This window comes from Neocloeon triangulifer, unplaced genomic scaffold (genome assembly GCF_031216515.1).
Source record: "Neocloeon triangulifer isolate White Clay Creek 2 clone unplaced genomic scaffold, ASM3121651v1 ptg000013l, whole genome shotgun sequence".
Lineage (NCBI taxonomy): Eukaryota > Metazoa > Arthropoda > Insecta > Ephemeroptera > Baetidae > Neocloeon > Neocloeon triangulifer.
In genome coordinates, this window is record NW_026775555.1 from 297,061 (window position 1) to 319,040 (window position 21,980).

Sequence of the window (21,980 nt, forward strand, 5' to 3'; positions counted from 1 at the left end):
AACTTACTGCTGGCAGGCCTGGCAGCACCGCTCAGCAGCGCTCAAGCAGCGCTGTTCATTCGGCTAATCGGCTCGGCTGTTTCATTCGCCCGTCTCTCTGCCAGTGCTGCCAAAATCCAGGGCTAAACTCCAAAAGGCCTAGCAACATCCTTACAATTAGCCGTATATCGGTGACAAGTCGGTTGATCTTACAGATAGTAGATAATAGTAAAATAAATATTATGGAACATAGCATCCCCAACCCCACTATGTTTTACGCTGGTATACATTTTTGGGTACAATGTTATCAATTTTTTTATACCATTCCCATTGTTGCCAGCCTTGCAATAAGCCTCCTTGAAGCCTCCCGAGGGGGGCGTTGACTTTAGACTTCGCCAGCCTCGGCTCTCGCCTCTCGCCTGCCCATCACTCACTTAAAACCGCTGTATACTCTTTGCTAAGGCCCTCAGCCCTCAACAACAAGGCACAGGTCCTTACTGAGACAGCTGAAAATTGTGATTGCAATTTTTTTGCAATGATAGGTGGTCAGTTACGGCCGCTGGCAGCGCGGGCCTTGGCCTGCGCTGTACGAAATCGTGTGCTCAGTGGGACACCTGCGCCTGCCAATGAAGAGGAAGCAGAGCGGTCACCAAAACCAAACCAGCGGCCACGGAGCAGCCGTATGGTTGCCGCCGCCTTTGCCAAACTGGAGCCCAACATTGAGGAAAAGATTTCCTCTGCCGGCAGGTCTGTGGAAAATCTTCTGGTCGCTGCCGCTGACTCGGGGGTGCAACGAGAGCATGCCTTGAAGATTGTGGCCGCCTTGGCCGAGAGAGCGGCCGCCGAGGGGCCAGCGGCTGCGGCTAAGTTTGAGACAGATCCTCGATTTGTGCGACTGTGTCGAATACTTGGTCAGCAAAGCAACAAGCAATTGGCTTCTAAGCATGATTTGGCCACTGTTCTTGGCGTGGCCGCCGATGATGAAGCGGCAAAAATGGCCCAGTCGCTCACAACAGAGCAAACTATAAAAGTAAACCCATCAATTAAACCAATATTTGATCATTATTATTTATTTAACTTTATGAACTAGCTGTCATTCATTACCCAAAATATAAATAAGTATAATTGTTTTTCAATTTTTGTGCTTTGATAGTATTGCATTTTTCTATTTTGTCTCCACGGTATTAATTTATTTTGATTTAATTCTAGGTGATGTCATCCTTAGCGTCTAAGAAAAGAAGAACAGTACCCTTATTAAAGGCACTTTCTGAAAACCTATGTCGAAACCAGCAAAACCTTTCTGTAAAACAGGCTTCAGACTTGCTGTACACTTTAGCAGTTTTAAATTTTCCAGATGAGGTAAATTTTCATGCATGGTTAAAAAGTATGTATTTATCAATAAACTGCTACTTGTAGGGGCTTTTGGATAAAATTCAGCAAGGTTTGCAAGAAAACTTGGCAGGCAATAAGCACCCCGCACCTGTTGGCTCTGCATTGACCAGCTTAGGTATTTTGCGATACAGAGATGCAGGTAATTTTGACTCTTCTTACTAAAACTTCATTATCATGAATCTCAATTAAATTCATTTTTGGAAATTCATGACAGGTTGTGCAAGCAAGGATGGAGAATATCTCAACTTTGCGATCTCAAAATTTTATTTATCAATTATTCAGAACAAGGAGTCCCCAAAAAATGTACTTCATAAATGTACGGTCTTGTAAGGAAATTTCTCTATCAAATGAACAGAAATTAAGTTTTTCTTCCAGCCTAAGCATTTAAACTGCTCTTCGTAATCGCGATTATCATTTCAAAAAAATTATGCGTTTTTGCGATCTTGTCCATCCTTTTGTGCAACCAACTCGTCAAATTTGTCCAGCCGGAAGCATAAATTAAATCTTTTTAAAGTTCTTGTTCTCTTTTTCTCCATTGATACATTGCCTACAAAATAATTGAATCTCTTATCATTTCAGCTCTTTTGGACGTTTTTTCTGAGTGGATTGTTCAACACAGTGAGCAGTGCCGCCCGCAAGACCTTGTCTCATTTTTACTCACTTTAGCAAACACTGGATATGAACCTTCAAATTTTGAAGCTGCACTTAAAGTGGTTCTGGGGCGTCTCTCCTCTCCGAAAGAATTACCATCAGCACTAGCATGGCTGGAAACAGTTTGGGCCCTCACTGTATTAGGACGTCTTGAAGCTTCACAAGCTGCATCTGTTCTTGAGGCTGGTTTTCTCGGGCAGCTCAGATCAACTTCTGCTTTTGGACCATCAGCATACTTAAAATTGTTGAACATTGATGCCTCAGCTGAACTGGAATTGAAAGACTATAAAGGTCAAAGACTTCAAAAGTTGGAGATTGAGAATATACTGCAGAGGTCGAGGAGCAAAGAAACTTTAGTGAGTTTTGGAGGATTCTAGACAGATTTGTACTCATAAACTCTCCATTGCAGATCAAAAACGTCGTCGATGCTCTTCAGAATTTATTCCCCAACCAAGGATTCCTTAATTTACAATATAACTCTGGTATGGGTTTCATGGTTGACGCAGAGTGCCAAGTGGATGCCAAAGGCAACCCCCTCCCTTTGGATAAGCCACCCCCAGCAAAGACCAAAATGGCAAAGTATGTGCCATTATTATTATTTTTTTAATAATTCTCTAATAATAGAAAATATCAACAGAATTGCAGTGCTGGTCTGGGAGTATAATGATCTTTGTCGAAGAGTGAGTGAACCCACAGGTCCCAACAAGTTGGCTGTAAGACTTCTGCAGGCACAAGGCATTAAAGTGCTCCAGGTGCCGCACATGGAATTTAATCCAATTGAAAAACTTGTTCAGCGGGTGCAATATCTTGAAAGGAAATTGAAGGCATTAGCCAAGGAGAGAAAGAAATGACAAAAGATAAAAAAGTATTTTTAATCTTGGCTGTTCTTATCTAGATGCTAAAATAGTAATGCCCCGTAATTGGTGTTAATAGGTGATAAACAATGCAATTAAATTTCATGCAGTTACATTTGTTATTAATTGGATGTAAAGTTCCAATTAAGCCATTTATTTATGTAAACATAAATCAATAAATGGTATCACATATTCACTTCTTGTCATTTGCATATTCAGTCTTGAGGGCAAGCTAGGAGGTCACAACTCTTGAGCGCTCATCGTGGGTGGTATCCTGGAAAATAAAAATTATCAAAGACTCCTCATTACAGCAATATTACATGCCACAATCCTTAAAAACGATTCTTAAGGTTTGAGTGGATCATTTGTGCTATCCAATGATTTTAAAGCTACTTAAAAATCTTTTCAAAAGAACTAACATACAAATTTACTTCTATTTTGCTGATTTTTTTCTATTTTTTCTTATTCATGAGATATGGTCGCTGACCATGACCCAAACTGGTAGAGCCTTTTGTTTACTGAATAGAAAACAAATTTTTCAACTGGGTAAAAGTCTATTTTAATCACTTCTATAATTGCCTCCTCGAGTGTCATTTGCAACCTGGCCAAAACATCTTAGACGAGATGGAACTCTTGACTTTTAAACAGCTTTATGCCTAAGTTAACTTACAATTAGACAAGAAATGGCCCGCGCTTCTTAAAGCACCGCTGTCAACCATAATCTGTCACCCTTACTTAGTATAGAGCGGTATAGAGTTAGACAACCTGCCAGAAGACCTGAACAGGGAAGGAAAAGAAGCGCACCACTGGACAGCTAGAAATAATAATAATTTAATGAGTCACCCTTCGGCATTGGAAAAAAATAAGTAATAATAACATACATGGGTGCGCTCAACAATTTTGCGCTCGCGCTCGCGATCACTGGCAACAGTGCGCTCGCGCTCAAGATTTTGAAAATGTTGCGCTCGCGCTCAAATTTTTTAAAAGTCTTGCGCTCAAGCGTTGCGCTCAAAAATATTTTTATCCGAAGAAAAAGTGCGACTTTTTAGACAATTTTTTAATATAACAAAAAATACATCGGCAATTGGAAATGATAAAGTTGAAGTTAAATCACCAAAATTGGGATCAGTTTTGAAGTTTTTGATATAAAAACACTGTTTTTCATTACAATTTTTGATCAAATTTGGGAATTTTTACTTTTGGTTTGAGCGCAAAATGAGCGCAATGAGCGCTGCGCTCAGCGACCAATGCGCTCGCGCTCACGATTTTGAAAATCGTGCGATCGCGCTCTGCGCTCGCGCTCATGAGCGCAGAGCGCAAAGTGCGCTCTGCCCATGTATGAATAATAATGATAAATAAAATTTGTAATTAAAAAACTTGGTTACAAGTTATAATTTATAACTTATCTGAATCTTAAAAATTAGAATTTACTTATATAATTTTCAGAAAAAATATTTTTACAAAATTCTTTCCCAAAATTAAGATCCATTGCAGTGCTTAATCTAATGTAATTTGAGTTAAAAGTTACAAGTAATGAATAAAGAAAAATTAAAAATGCATTACTTAATCTAAATTTAACTCAAATTACAGGGAAATATAAGCATAAAAATAATCCACTTTAAATATAAACTTTCTATATATTAAATATATTATTAATCATTAATATTGTTGTTTATTCTTTTCGGTCAATACAGAAATTCTGAATTGGAAAAAAAGAGAGAAAAGGGTTTACAACTAGCAGATGTCTGCTAAAACGCCCGAAATCTAAACTGACTCAGCCGCCACGGTAAAAACAGCTCGTAGCATTTTAAATTTTCTGTTATTATACTCAATAAAATCCTGCAGATTATGGTTTACAGCAGTGCTTTTATTTTGCTTCTTGACCAAGAAGCGCGAGTCGCTTCTTGTCCAAGTAAACGTAAACAAGAAGCTAAATTTCAAAGTCGGATATTGCATCTTGTTCAAGAGGGTTATGTCATGTTGCATCTTGATCAAAAGCTTTCGGACAAGTCGAGTCTTGTCCACAGTTTGCTTCTTGTCAGCAACACACAAACATACACAAATCGCACAAAAAATAACGATTACGATTTCAAAATATTTGTATTTAGACAGATGTAATGTAATTCATGTTCACTTTTTTGTAATACAAAGTTTGTTTATATGCAAAGAGTCTGGCCAGTAGCATCACTTTCCTCAAATTATAATATCCATAAACAATATGCATGCCATTTTCCAAATGGATTCTAGACTATGACAGCACATAATTCCTACGGTTTATTTTTAGTCGCCGCAGTTTCTTCATGTTTGTATTTTCAGCATGAGCACATTTTTTTTTAAATCTGCCCTTAATTTCACAATCCAAATGGTGTTTTTTTATTATTACCATTAATATTATCATTTTTTTTATTCTTCAATATTCATTCCCATTTTTATAACTTTCTCGGTCGGTTATCTAGTTTATTTTAAACTGGTCGCATATCCATCTTCATCACCATCCTTTGCTCTTTTATGTTATCGACAATTCATGCTTCGGCACATTCATGAATGTGAATAGCCCTTTTGCCTAGACTCTTTGCTCAGCTCTTATTTTATGAAATTGATCAGCTGTTCTCGGGGAAACAGCCCTGCCTAATTATCGATTACTCGACATTGTAGAGTAAATTATTTTGTGGGTTCATACTTACACATTATGACGATTAAGCTACAAATTGCAGCCAATTCCTTTTCAATTATCGTTACTAGTTGCGTAGCTGCACTTGAAAGGCAACCTGCTGATTCCCCACACAAGTATGTGTGATAGGATGATTCGAGTGAGTTGTCCTTAGCTTCGCAATATAAAACTATGCATGATTTTAATTATTTAAGTTTACCAGTAGAATAAAAATAGCAAGTGCAGTGGTGTTTCTTAGGGAACAAGAACTTTGTGGATTAAAAATTCAATATCATATTTGTGATGAAAGGAGCTTAGCTAAATTATAGAAATCCAAACGGCTAAAGTACTTTCCCTCCACTTGGAGTTAGGTTTAGAGAAATTTCCAATCTCCAGAAAAGTATGATCAACTAATGAGCATTTGATAAAAAAAATTATCCTAAAATGAATAGAAAACAAATAAAAGTATACTTTCCTATTAAATAAGTAATAATATATTTTTTTTAATCAGTCAACTCCTGAAATTATGCCTTAAACCATGAAAATTTATTCTGGTGTTATGTTCATTCATACTTTTAATCGTTTATGAATTTTAATTTTGTTGCTCTTAAGATTATAATTGAACACCAGTGAAATGGATAAAGAATTTAATTGTCTTTCCAGACTTCACGCTTGTTTCATTTTACCTGATTTCGTACCTGCTTTAGCGTTTGATTGATGATTAGATTTTCGTCTCGCCAGATTTTTCATCCTTCTATTGATTTCTTTGTGGATTAAGGAGGGGGTTTTAATAACGTATAATTAGTCGATATTCAATTGTAACGACAATTAAATCAAAAAATTATTTCAATATTATATTGCAATAGCCCGCGTGCCACCTTTCAGTCAACCAAATCTCTCGTTATTCAGATTCAGATAATATTTATTCCGTATAGAATAATATTATTATTTTTTTTTTTTTTTGCTTATGGCACCCGTGAGCTTGTTAGGCTATTGGGTCGGTCTCTTGCCAAAGTCAAGCACCCTTTGCACATTTGTACCTCCCAACCAACCTGACGCCTGACCCTTTTTCGGGGGCTTTCTAGCTAATTTGGTGGTGCTTGCATGACCCCCCACCCCCTTGAGACCTTGCCCCAGCCTTGCCACGAAGGACTTGGAATGAATGGAGGCATTCGCCACGCAATCCGAGTTCTTCCAGCTTGTGAGTGCGGGTTGGTACAACTTGCGCCATGCCATACCTCCCAAATTCCCGACGTGTCAGCCGAAATTTTATCAATGATTCGCATACCAGAGGCTATTTGTTTCCACAAAAAGCCTCAGGCTGAGCATTGATCCCATGACGGCCGAGGATCCCACTGATTAGAATGCAAGCATTCTAACCACTGGGCCAACGGGCTTGGTTAATCTCACATGTAATAATTCAGGCAAACTTATATTTTTTGATTTTAAGTCATGTGCCCAGACGCGCAACACTTGCCTTGCTCTGTATTTGCGTCCGCAAGAACTTCTCTCTCTTCCTCTTTTGAAGCAAAGTGAATCATGTCAATCATGTGTGAAATGTGAATCTTTATTTTACCTTTAGGTACTTGCAAGCAACCTGACTTCATTTGTCAAGCGCTTCTCAGGTCGAGCAACGATGCACTAGTTCATCTTGCTCTTTTTGCTTCATTCCTATTTATATAAATTTCATCAAGCCCACCCGCGGTCGCCGTCGCGTTGTCAAAGATCATTGGCCGATTCAAATAAATAAATTACCTTGAGGAACCGAACAACCCCTAGATCAACACGAATATTTAATTCAACTGAATTGTTACCTGAGATTTGGTTTGACTGAAAGGCGGCACAAGAAATAAATAATTGTTTGATTAACTTGGCTTACAAAATTTAATTTGTATTCCCCATTATAGGAAAATAAGGGATCTTGTTAAACTTTTAGGCAAAAAACCTAAAATTTTCAGTCTTTGCTTTCACTTTTACAGAATTTGAATGATTCAAATTTAAAATGAAACTGGAGAAACTGAATAGAAAATAATGTCGTCTAAAATTATTATCTACCTTAAAAATAAAGGTTGAGTCAAAGACAACGAGGAATAGTTTGTTTTTACTGTACTAGAGATGCATCAACATTTGCAATTTTATTTTTTTTTCTTTTCCGTCTACACACGCAATTGAAGAGTAGTAATGAATGGATAAAGTTAGAGTTACATATTAGCATGATTATAATACGACTTAAGTATAAAATTCAAGAGACGATCAGCATTTTTTTTACTTCAAATTCGCGCTCTCGCAAAAGTTTCGTACAGCATTGTTAAATTAAAGTTAAAAGGTGGCTTAGTGGCTTGTGCACTAAATATAAAAAAAGATCGGTTGCACACTCCTGTTTTAGAGTCACGCTCAATATCTGCGATCCATGTCATAGTCGCGGCCTTGGCTGTAGCCACCTCCTGCGTTCCCTCCTGCCACACAAAAAGAATTGACCTCTTGTCACCCGACCCCACAAAATTTTTCTATTCCATATCTTTTCACTGGATCTATATGCCAAAGTCTACTCGATCAGCCACTATTACTAACAAATAAAATTCCCAGAGTTGCAGAATGTTGTGGTTTGTATAATTATGTACCTTATGGCACATGTCATGGCATTTTAGTTTCATCCGAAGTAAATAATTATATGTTTTAAATCATCAGCCTCATTCCATTCATTTTGCAATTAGATTAAATTTTGCAAAAAGAACTTTCTTTCTTAGTCAGAAATCAATCTCTCATAAAATATAAAATAGAATAAAAACGTAAATTATTATTTATTCTTTTAAAAGATCTTGTAAATGATCTCGATTCCATAATTAAGAGATGCCAAAATGGCTGAGAATAAGTTATTATTATTATTATTCATTCGCTATTATTGTGTCATAATGGCTTAATTTGCACAATTACCATTCTTCTTAAAGACTTCGTCAATTATTTCATCATCGGTGCATTAAAATTTGAAAATTTGTTGTAAGTGTCCTTTTATGTTCTAACGCTTCTTAAGAGATCTTTCTCTACTTCATTTTATTGGAACAAACAATAATGATGATAGATTGTCTTGTCCTAAGAGCAATGAGGATGGAATTTGGAAAATTTTGGAAAATATAGCATATTTTTAATATTTCATTAAATTCAATTTTGGTTGCTTGATATTTCTTGTCACACTTTTGGCAGGTGTCAATTAATTTGTGTTGTGATAAAGTCCTAAATCACAAATTTTATAAAGTTGAAATGTAAGTCAGGGAGTAATGCATGAAAGAATCCCAGGCTGAGCAAATATATGTTATAACATTAATTTACTTCAACGTCAGTCATTTTAAAAGTTCTAAACAGTTTTTAACAATAGTTTTAGCAAAAGTTATTTACAATGCAAGCCTTGCACCATCTGGCGTCTGCACCAGTTTGATCATGAAAATTTCAGAAATTGCAAGATCAGGATTTCTTTTCCAAATTTCCCATTGATTTAATAAAATCTCTTTATAGTGGCTGGGCATATAGATCCAATAATATGATGCGACAAATTGAATCGTATGTAATTCACATTCCCCAAAATCAGCTTCGGTACTTACCATAAGCAGGGGCAGGAGCATTATAACCACGTCCATTATAAGCTCCAGAAGACTGGGAATAACCTGCTGAAGAGGCACCTCCATAACCAGAGCCACTGCTGTAAGGATCAGAAGCTCCCCAGCTTTGATCAGATCGTTGAGCTGAAATTATATGGTTATTATTATTATATATTCTTCTCAGTCATTTTTAATTCAGTTAGCCATGATTACAAATTAAAAAAAAAAAAAATAATAATAATAAGTACCAGGCATCTGATAAGAATTATAAGGGTCAGAGCCTCCGTAAGCTGGTGGAGCACTTTGGGCTGGCGCCATGTATTCCGATTGAGGGGCCATTTCGCTCTGTGAATAGCTGTAGTCCACAGCATTACCATTACTGTAGTTGTTGGCAGATTGATTCTGGTAGTTATCATAACCACCCTGCTGGCCTTGTCTGTAGTATCTAGAAATAAATAAGGATAATAAAAATTAATAATATGTTCAAAACTGGAAATTTGGACGAAAATCCAGATCTTGCATTTTCTGAAATTTTGATGATCAACTACTGCAGACGCCAGACGGTGCAATAAAAGACCATGCAAGGCACGCATTGTAAATAACTTATGCAAAAAATGCTGTTAAAAACTTTTAAAATGACTGACGTTGAAGTAAAATTAATGTTAGAACATATATTTGCTCTGCCTGAGATTCTTTGGTCATCTGCAAAATAATGGTGCAAAAAGGGTGAGGGTGAGGTAAGTCCAAGGACTTCCCTCACCATAGAGATGTGTTTGATGTCCTTGCATTATGCGCCCCCACAGTACTAATTGGAATGCAGAAGGCATTCTCCAAGACTCAACTCTCTGAATTCTTTCAGCAATATGAAGACAAATTAGGTTAAATCAGAAGATGTCTACTGATTTTCAGTAGAAGGAAAGCGCGCCAAAAATGACTTTCCTGGACTGCAGGACCTCAAAGCTTCCTTTGAGATTTTGTTGAAAGCGCACTTGCGATTTCTTGGCCTGAATGTTGCAACTGGTGCCATTCCCAAGAGAAGTAGACACGTGAAAATAAAAAGTAAAAATTTAACCTACCCCGACTGATAATGGTCACCCTGTTGCTGGTCGTCGTATCTTCCCCTTTTAGGTGGAGCTCCTGATGGAGCAATTCCCATTGGAGGCCTCTTTAGTCCATCTCCTTGGTGCTGCTGGTATCCAACTCTGTAATCTCCACCCTGCTGTTGTCTGTATGGTGCCTGATCTTGAACAGACACATTGCGCTGCTGGAAGCCCTGTCCAACGCCACGGCTCCTCGGGGCACCACGATCTCCACCACGACCACGATCAAAGCCACCACGACCGCGCGGCTAAAACAATTACACATCCACAATAATCAAAATTATCATTTTACATACATGGGCAGAGCGCACTTTGCGCTCTGCGATCTGCGCTCGCGCTCTGCGCTCATGAGCGCGAGCGCAGAGCGCGATCGCACGATTTTCAAAATCGTGAGCGCGAGCGCAGAGCGCGAGCGCATTGGTCGCTGAGCGCAGCGCTCAATTGCGCTCAAACCAAAAGTAAAAATTCCCGAATTTGATCAAAAATTGTAATGAAAAACAGTGTTTTTATACCAAAAACTTCAAAACTGATCCCAATTTTGGTGATTTAACTGAAACTTTATCATTTACAATTGCCGGTGTATTTTTTGTTATATTAAAAAATTGTCTTAAAAGTCGCACTTTTTCTTTGGGTAAAATATTTTTGAGCGCAAAGCGTGAGCGCAAGACTTTTTAAAAATTTGAGCGCGAGCGCAGAGCGCGAGCGCAACATTTTCAAAATCTTGAGCGCGAGCGCAGAGCGCGAGCGCATTGTTGCCAGTGATCGCGAGCGCGAGCGCGAGCGCAAAATTGTTGAGCGCACCCATGTATGTCATTTTATAATAGTTATCATATTTATGACCAGGAGGTAGGCAAGATACAATGATTCTTGATGAATCGCCATAATCAAAATACTGCTTTCAATTTTTTTTCATTAACTCACAGACAATTTACCATCCAGAGACTTTGAAGAGGTTTTCAGGCTAAATTTGATCTAATTATCAAATATATACCATTCATTAATGCATACTGTTGGCTAAGGAAAGAAAAAAAACATACCTGGAATCCACCAGGACCTCCTCTAGGTGGGGCCGACCGGGAATCAAATCCAACAGGCCCGCCCCTTCCTCTAGGAATGAAGTCTCCACCTCGTCCTCGCATTTCTCCACCTCGGCCTCGAGGAATAAATCCACCCTCAGGTCGTCCACGAGGAATGAAATCAGGGCGGCCTCTCATACTGCCGCCACCACCACGGCCTCCACGATCCATGCCACGCATTCCTCGTCCAGGACCACCGCGGCCTCGCATCCCTCCACCCATCATTCCACGAGGAGGATAGCTACCCCGTGTAGGTATTCCCCTTGGCGCTCCCATTCCACGGCCAGCAGTTGTAGGGATGGCCTCGCCTTGCTGAGGGCTGATTTGCTGAGGCTCTGCAGAAGGTGCTCCATCCGATCTAGGAGGGCCACCTCCTCTTGGCGGAGGACCACCACGACCTCTCATGCCCCCACGCATTCCTCTGAAATGGAAAAACAGATATGTAACATGTTAAATCAATCACATTTACAAAGCAATCGCTTTGATGCTAGAGTACTTTAAAAATATAATATAGCGTTAACAAAATCTTACTCAATCTTACTTAGAAATGAATAAAAAGTGGAATTCTATAATCTGTGGGGTATTAATGAAGTAAAAAAATGCATGGTAGGTATTAACCGGTATTAACTTATATAAAAAACACTGATTCGTTATAATTATTTTTTAAATTTGTCAGGTTAAAAATAACTTAGACAATTTGTTGAAAAAATTAAGGGTAAAATTAAAATGCAAACCTGGGAGCACCACGATCGCCCATTCCCCGTCCCCTGTTGGGGCCTCCACGACTCATCATGCCTCGGCCACGAACAATTGGTCCTCCTCTTTCACCCATTAAATACTAAAATGAACAAAATAAAACACAACATCAAGGCCGACGGAAAAGGACGGATAGCGATATGTATGTACAGCTAATAAGACAGCTTAAATAATATTGTTCTTGTTCCGGTGACTTTTGGTACATAATATGTATTTGACACTTCCTTAAAAATTCTCAATTTATCTTACAAAAATTGAATATTTCCAGACCCGGAACAGTTAATCAATAGTCGAAGTTCATATTAGAGTTTATAACAAACCTTAAAATTGTCTCTGGTCACTTAAAATTGCCAAATTATTACGTAAAATCTCTAGAAAAACGAATTACAATCGGCAAAGATGGAGACTGACAAAATCATGAGAGGGTGTGTGAAGGCGAGAGTGGGGTGAGACGCTGGCGTTCCATCACAATTATGGACATTTGAAGCTGGATTGGTCGAGACGCCATTTTTTGGTTTATGCACCCCAAGCCGCCCGGTCTGTTGAAACCGAAAAATGGCGTCTCGACCAATCCAGCTTCTAATGTAATCAAAAATCAAGGTAACACACGAAGATATCCGGGAGTAGCATGCATGGCGCTGCACTCGCTGCAGTTTCGTGAGCCGGCCTATAGGAATGGAGACTATTGATGGCAACAGCCAATGTCAGAGATCGTCGGCTTCTTATGCTATCCAACTGTGTGCAAAGAAGTCGACCTCTACTGGGGAGCAGGGAGCACAGCACTTGTTCGGTTCGTTGTTGGGCGACGCGCTGCCGCGCTCACGCGCTGCCGGTATCGGAATCGGAAGTACTACATACAATCAGAATCATCATTATCGTCACAAGATTTTTATATTAAAAATAGTAATAACCGGGACTCCCAGGAAAAATTTTTCGGGAACGGGAATTCCCGGGAGATATTTTTGAAACAGAACTCGCCGGGAGTGGGTGGGAAAACGAGAATTTTCCCGGGAATGGGACTCCTCGGGAGAGTCGGGAGTAAAATTTACTACCGATATTTGCTCCCGAGTCCCGATGGACTCACTTGCGTAGCAAGCGCAGGCGCACCTACCAATATCTGACGTCATGACAAAAACGCATTTTGATTGGTCTCTTTGTAGTCGTTTTTCCGAATGTGATCTCTGATTGGTGGAATGAGCAAGCTGTTTCCAAGCAACGAATTCAACGGCTAAACACGAAAAATTTAAAAGGAAACCGTTCACCGTTGTCAAACTCTCCGAATCCGTGTCGTCGACTGCATTGTTAGGTGTCTTCTGTTGATGGCCCTGATTTTTATAGATATTTTTGAAAGAAATCGCGTTTAAAAATGACTACTAAGCAGCCTGATGTGTGCGACGTCCCCGAGATCATCATCGACCCAAGTGTAACGCCGAATAACACGTACAAGCGAGGCCGATTTTTCGGCAAAGTGAGTTATCATACATTTTTCAAGATTTTACAATTGCCGAGCACATTGTGAACTTCAAACAACGCTGAACTTTTCCTTGAGAATTTCATAAATTGTCTCAATTATTCGCTTCTCTCCAACAAGTTTAATTCAATTTTCAAAAGGAAGAAAGATTGGGAGCACACGGTGCTACAAAGGGAGCAACTTCATAGCCAAAAATTTATTTACCAAAATTACATGCATGTATGCCGCACTGCAGCCTAACAACAAACTTTTGTGTATTTCCAGGGTGGATTTGCGAAGTGCTACGAGATAACTGACATCAAAACGGATGAGGTGTTTGCAGGCAAAGTTATTCCCAAGAAACTTTTGCTGAAACACAATGCCCGAGAGAAGGTGGTGCAAGAGATCAACATCCACAAGAGCCTCAACCACAAGCATGTTGTTGGTTTCCACGGTTTCTTTGAGAACAATGGCAACATTTACATCATTTTGGAGCTTTGCAAAAGACGGGTACAATTTTATTATTTTTACGGGTTAAATTAGGGCACATGCGTTCATTAAAATCGCCACATAATCGGGAAAACCATCGTAGCGCAGAGTACATTGCCTCTGCTCTTAGAAATATTTATGATGCAAAATGAATTTAAAACTTGTAGTATTGCTTTTATAATTCAAGCAAGGCTCACTGCGGCGGATATGGGGTCTTATTAACCATGGAAGTTTTAGCCAAATTCGTAATATTGGGTTGTTTTGTTTTGTTCAACAATTTGAAATATAATAAAGTAATTAAAAACAAAAAAACAATAATAATTCAAATTCAAATCACAAACAACAATAATATTAATACATTTGTCATATTTTGCATTATTGTTATTTATTTATGAGGCGTCACCACGATGCAACGAATTGTTGTGAAGCGCCCCATTTGCAACAAAGAACAACATGTTAATAATTCTAATTGATTTATATAGTCCATGATGGAGCTGCAGCGACGTCGTAAGAAGCTTACTGAACCAGAGGCAAGGTTTTACTTGCACCAACTCTTAATGGGGGTGCAGTATCTGCATGAGCGCAATATCATCCACAGAGACTTGAAGTTAGGAAACCTCTTCCTGAATGACAACCTGCAGGTCAAGCTTGGAGACTTTGGCCTTGCAACAGTGGTTGAGTTCAAGGGAGAGAGGAAGAAGTATGTAACAAAAAATTACAATATTTTAAAATCAACCTTGTTTCTTGCCAGGACTCTCTGTGGAACTCCCAACTATATTGCTCCAGAGGTGCTAAACAAGGTTGGTCACAGCTTTGAAGTAGATGTTTGGTCCATTGGCTGCATCCTTTACACTCTGCTGGTTGGTCGTCCACCATTTGAGACCTCGTCTCTAAAGGAAACATATCAACGCATTAGGAATTGCGAGTACAGTCTGAGCAAGGCTGCCTTGAGTAGCGAAGCTGTCACCTTGATCCGCCGCATGCTGCAAACTGACCCCAAGGCTCGGCCCACGGTGAAGCAGCTCTTGGACGACCCATTCTTCACCTCAGGTAGATTTAATTGTTAATTTTTAGCAACCTACTTATTTTTAAATTTTAAGGATACATGCCAAAGGAGCTGCCCACAACGTGCCTTTCAATCGAACCAAGATTTGACCCTGCAGTCCTTGCCAAACACAACCAGAGCGCTGCCGCAACTAGGAATGCAATTTCCAGTATTCCTGTGGTTGCTGCTGGAAATAGGAGACCTTTGACTCAAGTCAACCAGATTGATGCACGTGGAGACTGGATTGAATCCCAGTCTCAGCCTGCAGGCCCCACTGTGATGGAGAACAGCTTTAAGTACATGATTATGATCAAGGACCAACTTTCCAAACTCCTCAGCAGACACAACTTGGTCAAACCCAATAATTCCTTCCTGGGTAAGATTTATTATGTCATAATTTAATTTTTAGAACGGATCAAAAATATTTGTCCCCCTAATTTTTTTTTAAGCTTTCATTAGTAGCAGGTGTTGTGCCAGTCCCGAATAAAGTTTGGTATACCCAGAGGATGTTCCCATCCTCTGGGTTGGAAAGAATACCGCAAAATGGCTCTACCAGTTTCGGTCACGGTCTGCGACCAAATTCACTCTCAAACCGTGACTGATTCTGGTAGAGCCATTTGTTGTTGAATAAAAAACAATTTTTCTGCTATGAGGAAAAGCCCGATCTCTTCATTTTCACAAAGACTTCTTAATAGATGATTATTTATATTTATTCTTCTTGGTCAGTACAAAAGTTTTAAATTGGAAAAAGAGAAGAAAGGGTTAACAAAAACTAGAAGATGTTTGCTAAACATTTTTGCTAAAATTGAAATCTTGTCCGGCCCCCGATTTCCCCAAATTGTGTAAATGTTTTGTGATGTCAGATTAATTTTTTTTGCTTACGGCTGCAGTACGGCGAGTATTGAGGGCGGAGGCAAATTTCTTGTTTGTCTCAGTTCAATGATGTATGAGTTTCAGTGAGTTGTTCACTAGTACTGTAAGCCTATTTCTCCGTAATGTAAATTTTTGACTCAGATGCTTTGACTTGTTGTGGAGAAATAAAACGAATTGAATTGAATTAAACGCCTGACATCTAGAGAGACTTGGCCGCCGTGGTAAACCCACGCTCTTATGTTAGTTGAAACAGTTCTTAATGCAATTATATAAAAAATTATGAGAAAAATAACTTTGTGCCTCACCAGAAGCTTGGATTTATAAAATAATCAACAAATTAAATATGTTTCTTTAGTTTCATCTAATTCTATCTTTCATTTGACCCTGTTGTAAATAAGTGGATTACGACAGAGTAATATCACTTATGACACAACAAAAGAGAGGAATAATAATAATAATTCAACAGTTACTAGACCCTATTTGACATGGTTACAAATGTATTCCAACAACTCTTTGGATAAGAGAGAAAATGTAACGTAATTTTGTACTATTGTACAAACCCTTAAGATCACTATAGTAACTACTGAGAGATTGTTGTACAAACTGCAAAGCTTAGAATCCTCAATGAATCGAAGAAGTTATAAACTCCTTGATAATAAATTTGAAGTGGATTAACCAAGTCTCTTTTGATGTCGCGCGTTTTAGCAGACCTCTGCTGGTTGTGATACCCTTTCTGCTCATTTTTCCCATTTAAATTTTGTAGAACTTGAAAAGAATAAATAGAGTAATAGAGGAGTCTTGCATGGTTTTTGACTGGGCTCCCTTTTCATTTAGTGCGTAATCAATACTCAGTTGACCCCCCCCCTCCCCCTTGATTATTATAATTGCTACATTATATTTGCTGATGGCTCAACTGCCTCTGATTGTGAGTTAAATGAAAAATCAGTAGAAGCAAACTCTGACATGGTGAAATATGCAAGTGATAATTACTTGAGACTGATGACTGCGGAATATGTGATGGTCCACAAAATGAAACTTCTCTAAAATGATACCCTTAAATGGATACCAAATAAAATAATTTTTGAATAATAAATGTCTAAGTATATCCAATTATAAAAATAATGATATCAGGTGAGGCTGAGGATCCAGCTGCCCAGGCTCTTTTCTGGATCTCCACCTGGGTAGACTACACAGACAAGTACGGCTTTGGCTACCAGTTATGTGACGACAGCGTGGCTGTGGCTTTCAACGATGGCACCAAGCTGATCATGCTTGCCAATGAGACTGACTTGCAGTACATTGAACGTGATGGAAAGGAGAACTACCACAAGGTCTCCACTTACCCAACTAGCCTCACCAAAAAGATGAAGCTGCTCGACTACTTCCGTCGGTACATGGTCGAACACCTTGTCCGGGCTGGAGGACGCAGGGTGTCAAGAGAGTCCGACTCCATGGCCAGGATGCCCTATTTGTGCCACTGGTTCCGTTCTAGGAACTGTGTGATAATGTTCCTCACCAATGGCACCCTGCAGGTACATATATCCTGATAGCAGTATTATGCTTTGCTAATTATTGTATACATTTTTTGCAGATTAATTTCTCTAACCACAACAAACTCATCATTTGTCCACTTATGGAGGCTGTGACCCATATCACAAGTGACAATGTGCCCCACACGTACCGTTTCTCCAGCATAGAGAGAGAAGGCTGCTCAAGTGTGCTCCACAAGGGTCTTGAGACTGCCCTAGCCAAGGTCAAGGCCATGATTGCCACCACTCAGCCATCAAACAGCCCAGTTTAGTTGTGTATATTTCACTTTAGTTGTATTTTATTATTTGTTAGAACGTTTTGCCTTAGAATGTATACCAATTTTTTTTTTTTTATTTCAATTTTTTCGTAACAAAGAGGTTTGATCTGCTCCATCTTGCTTGGTTCTCATTTAGATGTAATATGATAAAACTATACTTTAAAATAAATGAAAATATAACCAATCAAGTCTGTATCTTATTTTTTATTTGATTGATGAACTATTCATTATAATTTTCAAGAAAAATGGCTCAATAAATCCAATTTTTTTGGACGTGCTGAGTTGACCGTTCGTTCTAGACGCTCGTTGGTCTGAACATATTCAGTGTAGACCACAAGCTATTTACTCTGAATTAAACATGTTTCAGTGCGTTCGGTTCAAAAGCTTATTGTTAAAACGAACGCAAATTTTGTTCCGTGCTTCCAACTTCTACACATAGTTTTTTCAAACAATATATAATTAAAGAAAATTCAAGAGAATTTTGAAATTATACGCTGTGAAACTAATTACAATAAAAAATTGAGTAGCAAACAAAATGCTTTAGGAATTTTAGGATAAGAGTTTGTAAAACTCAAAGTTGTATAGTAATTTATATTCTTTTTGCACATAACCATAAGAAATTAATAAATAAATAAAGCTTTAGATGCTAAATTAAATAAAATCACAATTTAATTTTTATAACAGAATGATTAATTAAAATTTTTAATTCATACCCTCAACTAGGTAAAGGTGTGTCGTGTGTCCACACTTATAATAAGACTTATTCCATAGATCGTTGTAAATATTTGATCTAAAATGGAATAAAAGTCTTTTGAATTGAAAAACAAACACAGTTAAAGCGCTAGCTGGCGGAAAGCGGGCCCATAAGAATAGCATTTCGGCCAGCTACAGACAGCCTTGTTGTGGACAAGCCTGAATAATATATATATTTATTTATTTATTCTCCATTCGATACAGTCATGAGTCATGAATACAGCAAAAAATTTAATATGAATGACATTGAAATAAATTCAAAGCTCAAAGTTTTATTTTTGATGTTAAAATTTACTAAAAATTACATTGACTTTAAAATATAAAATTTTAATAGCTACGTGACAACTACTTTGAGTGGTTAGTGCGTTGGGACAATCATTCATGGGCCCAATTTCATAAACACAATTATTCCTGAATAATTTCATCTTACTTGTCATTTTTCCTTTCCAAGGACGTGTGTTGAGCACACAAAGGCAGAGGAATGCAAAAAGCGAGAGAGTGTGTGGCGGCGACCGGCCGAGCGCCTCCCACCCTCCCTATTTTCCTTCTCGCTCGCCGGCAAGAACAAGCGCCGGCGTGTCTTCCAGATTCCAGACAGTCCAGAATTTTCTCGCTTGAAGAAAAATCGGGCAAAACTGACAGAAATCAAACCGCATTCGCCGAATCACGAAGAAAAATGGATTTTCTCACCGCGGAGACCACGCTGACGAGTCCGCGCTCATGACTTCACCCCAGGTAGGTCCCATTGAGGCCCATAATTAATCGAATTGCATGTATTTTTCCATGTGCCCGGCGCGCATGTTTTTGTCAGGCAGCAATAATTTTGTATATCTGCGAGATGCCGACAAAAGGTGTTGTTTGCAAAGGGCGTTGTGGGCACGACATTTGCTTTCTAAGCCCTTTTTGCAGACAATTCCTTTTGCAAGCAACTCCGTTGTGGGTTTGCGAGCTTCGGGCTGGAGGCGCGCTCGCCCGAGAACGTGGTGAAGGCCGGCTCCGGGCGGGACAAAAGGGCCGCCCTTTTGTCCTCGCCCTCCGCATGGCCATCCCCACGATTCAGATTCAGATAATATTTATTCCGTATAGATCAACATATATGTACAGAAATAATCTTTGGAATAGGTCACTGTAATACAGCTCAATACATCTCATTATAACTATAATACAGCTTACTAAATTTAAAATACAGTTCACACAATTTTACACAAAAAATATTCATGCACGTCCTCGACCTCGCTGCGCCTCCATCCCTCGCTCACGGCTTTTGCAAAAATTAATCTTGGGGGGTTACCCACCTCCGAGTTGCCGGTTCGTGGGGTGTTTTGCTGGTTCGTGATGTGCATATAATTTCGCTATTTTCGCTTTTTTAACATTTTCCTATTTTTAAAATATTGATTTCTTTGTAGTTGCTTAATTTTATATTGTCGCGCCTTGTTGTAGTGGTCGATTACAAGAGGCGCGACCTACCACAGGCGTTGCGTGCATATGTCGCGCCTATTGTAGTGAACCATTACTGCGGGTGGCAAGTCATTCCAGGGTTTGACGACGCGGTATGAGTAAGCTTCGCGTCCAAACTTTGTATTCGCGTCCGGCTGCTGCAGCCGCGGATGGCTTTGACAATCGCCGCGAAGCTGCATGCCCGTATTAATGCGCGCTTTCGCGTCCATGTCGGTAACTCCCGAGTCACATCTTTTAAAAAAGTTCTAATCAGTAAATAATAAAAAAAAAATTTCTGAGCTGCATATCCACGGGCATGATTTTTTTGTTCTCTAACTGGGGGGAGATGCTTTCCGTGAATAAAATGTAGGGCTCGCTTTCAATTCAATTCAATTTATTTTTCTCCAAACAAGTCAATACAATCAATTGCACTCGCTCGAGTTTTTCAACTGTGCAGTCTGTTCCGGGGTGCCAGGCTGACGTGCCATAAAATAGAATAGGCTTCACCAACGTCAGGTAGGCCACCCTTTTCACGCGCGGAGTGCATCCGTGCAGATTGCGCGAGACGAAACTTAAATTTCTCGCTGCCTTTGCGCGCACAACACCAGTGTGGTGGTTCCATCTAAGATCTTTCGAGATGTGCACGCCGAGCAGTCGCTCAGTATCAACGTAGTCTAATTTAGCGCCACTAACAGTGTAAGTTAAATGTTTTACTGTCCTAGCGTGGGTGATATCCATTACTTTGCATTTTTTGGCGTTTAAGGACATGCCATTGTTTGCGCACCAGGCGTCCACACTGTCCAGGTCGTCCTGAAGAGCGGCCGAGTCTGCGGTTTTCTCAATTAATTTGTGCTGCTTGCAGTCGTCTGCATACTGACATAAATTTGTTTTTATTGCGGCTGGAAGATCCGCCACAAAAATATTGAAAAGCATTGGGCCCAGAACACTGCCTTGAATAACCCCTGAGGTCACAATGCTGGGGGCCGATTTGGCGCCGCCGAACACTACGTATTGCGTACGTCCAGTGAGAAAACTTTTAAATCAATAGAGCAGTTCATATCCGTAATAAAGTAATTTTGACAGCAGTCGCTCGTGGGGCACTTTATCAAACGCTTTTGCCCAATCAAGGAAAATAAATAAATAAAAATAGCCGTGCTTCTTGAAATTAGACATTATTGAAAAAAGAACCAAACGTTGGTAACGCTGACAATGAGCATTATTATTATTATTTATTCTTCTCGGTCAATACAAAATGACTTGAGTAGAATAAATAATAATAAAATTTTAAATTGGAAAAAGAGAAGAAAGGGTTTACAACTAGCAGTATAAATATGCGTTTGGTCTAAAATTAAGCTTTTGGACCGAACGCGCTGGAAAGATGTAAATCGTGTCTGGTCTATATAGACTGAATGCATTCGGACCAACCGTTTTTGGGCCGGATGCATTCAGACCAAGGCGCGCTTAGACCAAATGCATTCATTAAACTCAGAGCGTTTGGTTAACAACATATATATTGGAAGCCCAGTATAAGGAGTATAAAAGTTTAGTGATGTAATAAAAATTGAGCGTTTAGTAAGGGAAAGATCATTCTTCCTTTTCTTTGGTAGGCCATTAAAAACGTCTGCCCTACCCCTGTCGCCTCTTCTTCCTTGGCGTTGGCGCGCGTAACAAAATTTTTATGCTCTCGCACGGCCCGACGACTTTATATATGCGTTCTAGTGGATGTTAATTTTCAAGCTTCTAGGCAGTTTACCCATATAAGAAAAATTACACTCATTTGTCAGAGTTAGGGGTGTGGCAGAAATTTTTAGAAATTTAGAGTTCGCTTAACATGCGGTTTATGCTGCGTTGTTTTATTATTTCTCAGTCCATTCAAATATTTAAAATTTAAAAAAAAATAGTCAAGAAAATAAGAAAGGATTTGCAACTAGCAGATGTCTGCTAAAACGCTCGATATCAAAAGAGACCCACAGCGGTAAACCCGCTATATTGAAAAAACATGGAGTTTGAAAAGTGTTTTGACCAATGTTGACCAGGTATGTGGTAAAGGAGGAATTGATTACAGACACATATCA

The 21,980-nt window shown here is 39.1% G+C and overlaps 3 protein-coding genes across 8 annotated transcripts; 2 read left to right on the plus strand and 1 right to left on the minus strand.

The window, feature by feature from the left end:
• Positions 1-118: 118 nt before the first annotated feature.
• LOC132198786 (FAST kinase domain-containing protein 4) lies at positions 119-3,068 on the plus strand. 3 transcript variants are annotated; one of them, XM_059623005.1, is made up of 8 exons: positions 119-261; positions 320-469; positions 522-1,009; positions 1,189-1,338; positions 1,396-1,510; positions 1,951-2,378; positions 2,432-2,601; positions 2,660-3,068. In XM_059623005.1, exons 3-8 carry the CDS (start codon positions 662-664, stop codon positions 2,871-2,873), a joined length of 1,425 nt encoding a protein of 474 aa, XP_059478988.1. In that variant the 5' UTR covers positions 119-261; positions 320-469; positions 522-661; the 3' UTR covers positions 2,874-3,068. The 3 variants fall into 3 exon arrangements, with proteins under 3 accessions (XP_059478988.1, XP_059478989.1, XP_059478987.1); XM_059623006.1 differs by having other exon boundaries at positions 120-261; positions 320-1,009; positions 2,647-2,825; XM_059623004.1 differs by having other exon boundaries at positions 124-261; positions 320-1,009.
• On the minus strand, positions 2,987-12,528 carry LOC132198787 (RNA-binding protein FUS-like). Of its 4 annotated transcripts, XR_009442031.1 has the most exons (8): positions 12,372-12,528; positions 12,030-12,133; positions 11,257-11,716; positions 10,196-10,467; positions 9,368-9,564; positions 9,123-9,263; positions 3,547-3,690; positions 2,987-3,150 (listed from the first exon to the last, which is right to left on the minus strand). XR_009442031.1 is itself a non-coding variant. In XM_059623010.1 (7 exons), exons 2-7 carry the CDS (start codon positions 12,125-12,127, stop codon positions 3,134-3,136), a joined length of 1,185 nt encoding a protein of 394 aa, XP_059478993.1. In that variant the 5' UTR covers positions 12,128-12,133; positions 12,372-12,528; the 3' UTR covers positions 2,987-3,133. The 4 variants fall into 4 exon arrangements, 3 of the variants coding, with proteins under 3 accessions (XP_059478993.1, XP_059478990.1, XP_059478992.1); XM_059623010.1 differs by lacking the exon at positions 3,547-3,690; XM_059623007.1 differs by lacking the exon at positions 2,987-3,150 and having other exon boundaries at positions 3,157-3,690.
• Positions 12,529-12,963: 435 nt separating this feature from the next.
• LOC132198962 (serine/threonine-protein kinase PLK1-like) lies at positions 12,964-18,208 on the plus strand. Its single transcript, XM_059623315.1, has 7 exons — positions 12,964-13,519; positions 13,787-14,011; positions 14,473-14,690; positions 14,742-15,040; positions 15,091-15,411; positions 17,040-17,440; positions 17,500-18,208. Exons 1-7 carry the CDS (start codon positions 13,418-13,420, stop codon positions 17,707-17,709), a joined length of 1,776 nt encoding a protein of 591 aa, XP_059479298.1. The 5' UTR covers positions 12,964-13,417; the 3' UTR covers positions 17,710-18,208.
• Positions 18,209-21,980: the final 3,772 nt, after the last annotated feature.

Coding starts and splice junctions, on each gene's coding strand:
- LOC132198786 (XM_059623004.1), top strand. CDS start 515: ATGATAGGTGGTCAGTTACGGCCGCTGGCAGCGCGGGCCTTGGCCTGC. Junction 2,379..2,431: donor CGAGGAGCAAAGAAACTTTA/GTGAGTTTTGGA, acceptor TCTCCATTGCAG/ATCAAAAACGTCGTCGATGC. Junction 2,602..2,659: donor GCAAAGACCAAAATGGCAAA/GTATGTGCCATT, acceptor AAATATCAACAG/AATTGCAGTGCTGGTCTGGG.
- LOC132198962 (XM_059623315.1), top strand. CDS start 13,418: ATGACTACTAAGCAGCCTGATGTGTGCGACGTCCCCGAGATCATCATC. Junction 14,691..14,741: donor TTCAAGGGAGAGAGGAAGAA/GTATGTAACAAA, acceptor GTTTCTTGCCAG/GACTCTCTGTGGAACTCCCA. Junction 15,041..15,090: donor CGACCCATTCTTCACCTCAG/GTAGATTTAATT, acceptor TTAAATTTTAAG/GATACATGCCAAAGGAGCTG.
- LOC132198787 (XM_059623007.1), bottom strand. CDS start 12,127: ATGGGTGAAAGAGGAGGACCAATTGTTCGTGGCCGAGGCATGATGAGT. Junction 9,565..10,195: donor GGTGACCATTATCAGTCGGG/GTAGGTTAAATT, acceptor ATTTATTTCTAG/ATACTACAGACAAGGCCAGC. Junction 3,691..9,122: donor TGCTCCTGCCCCTGCTTATG/GTAAGTACCGAA, acceptor TATTATTTCTAG/CTGTCCAGTGGTGCGCTTCT.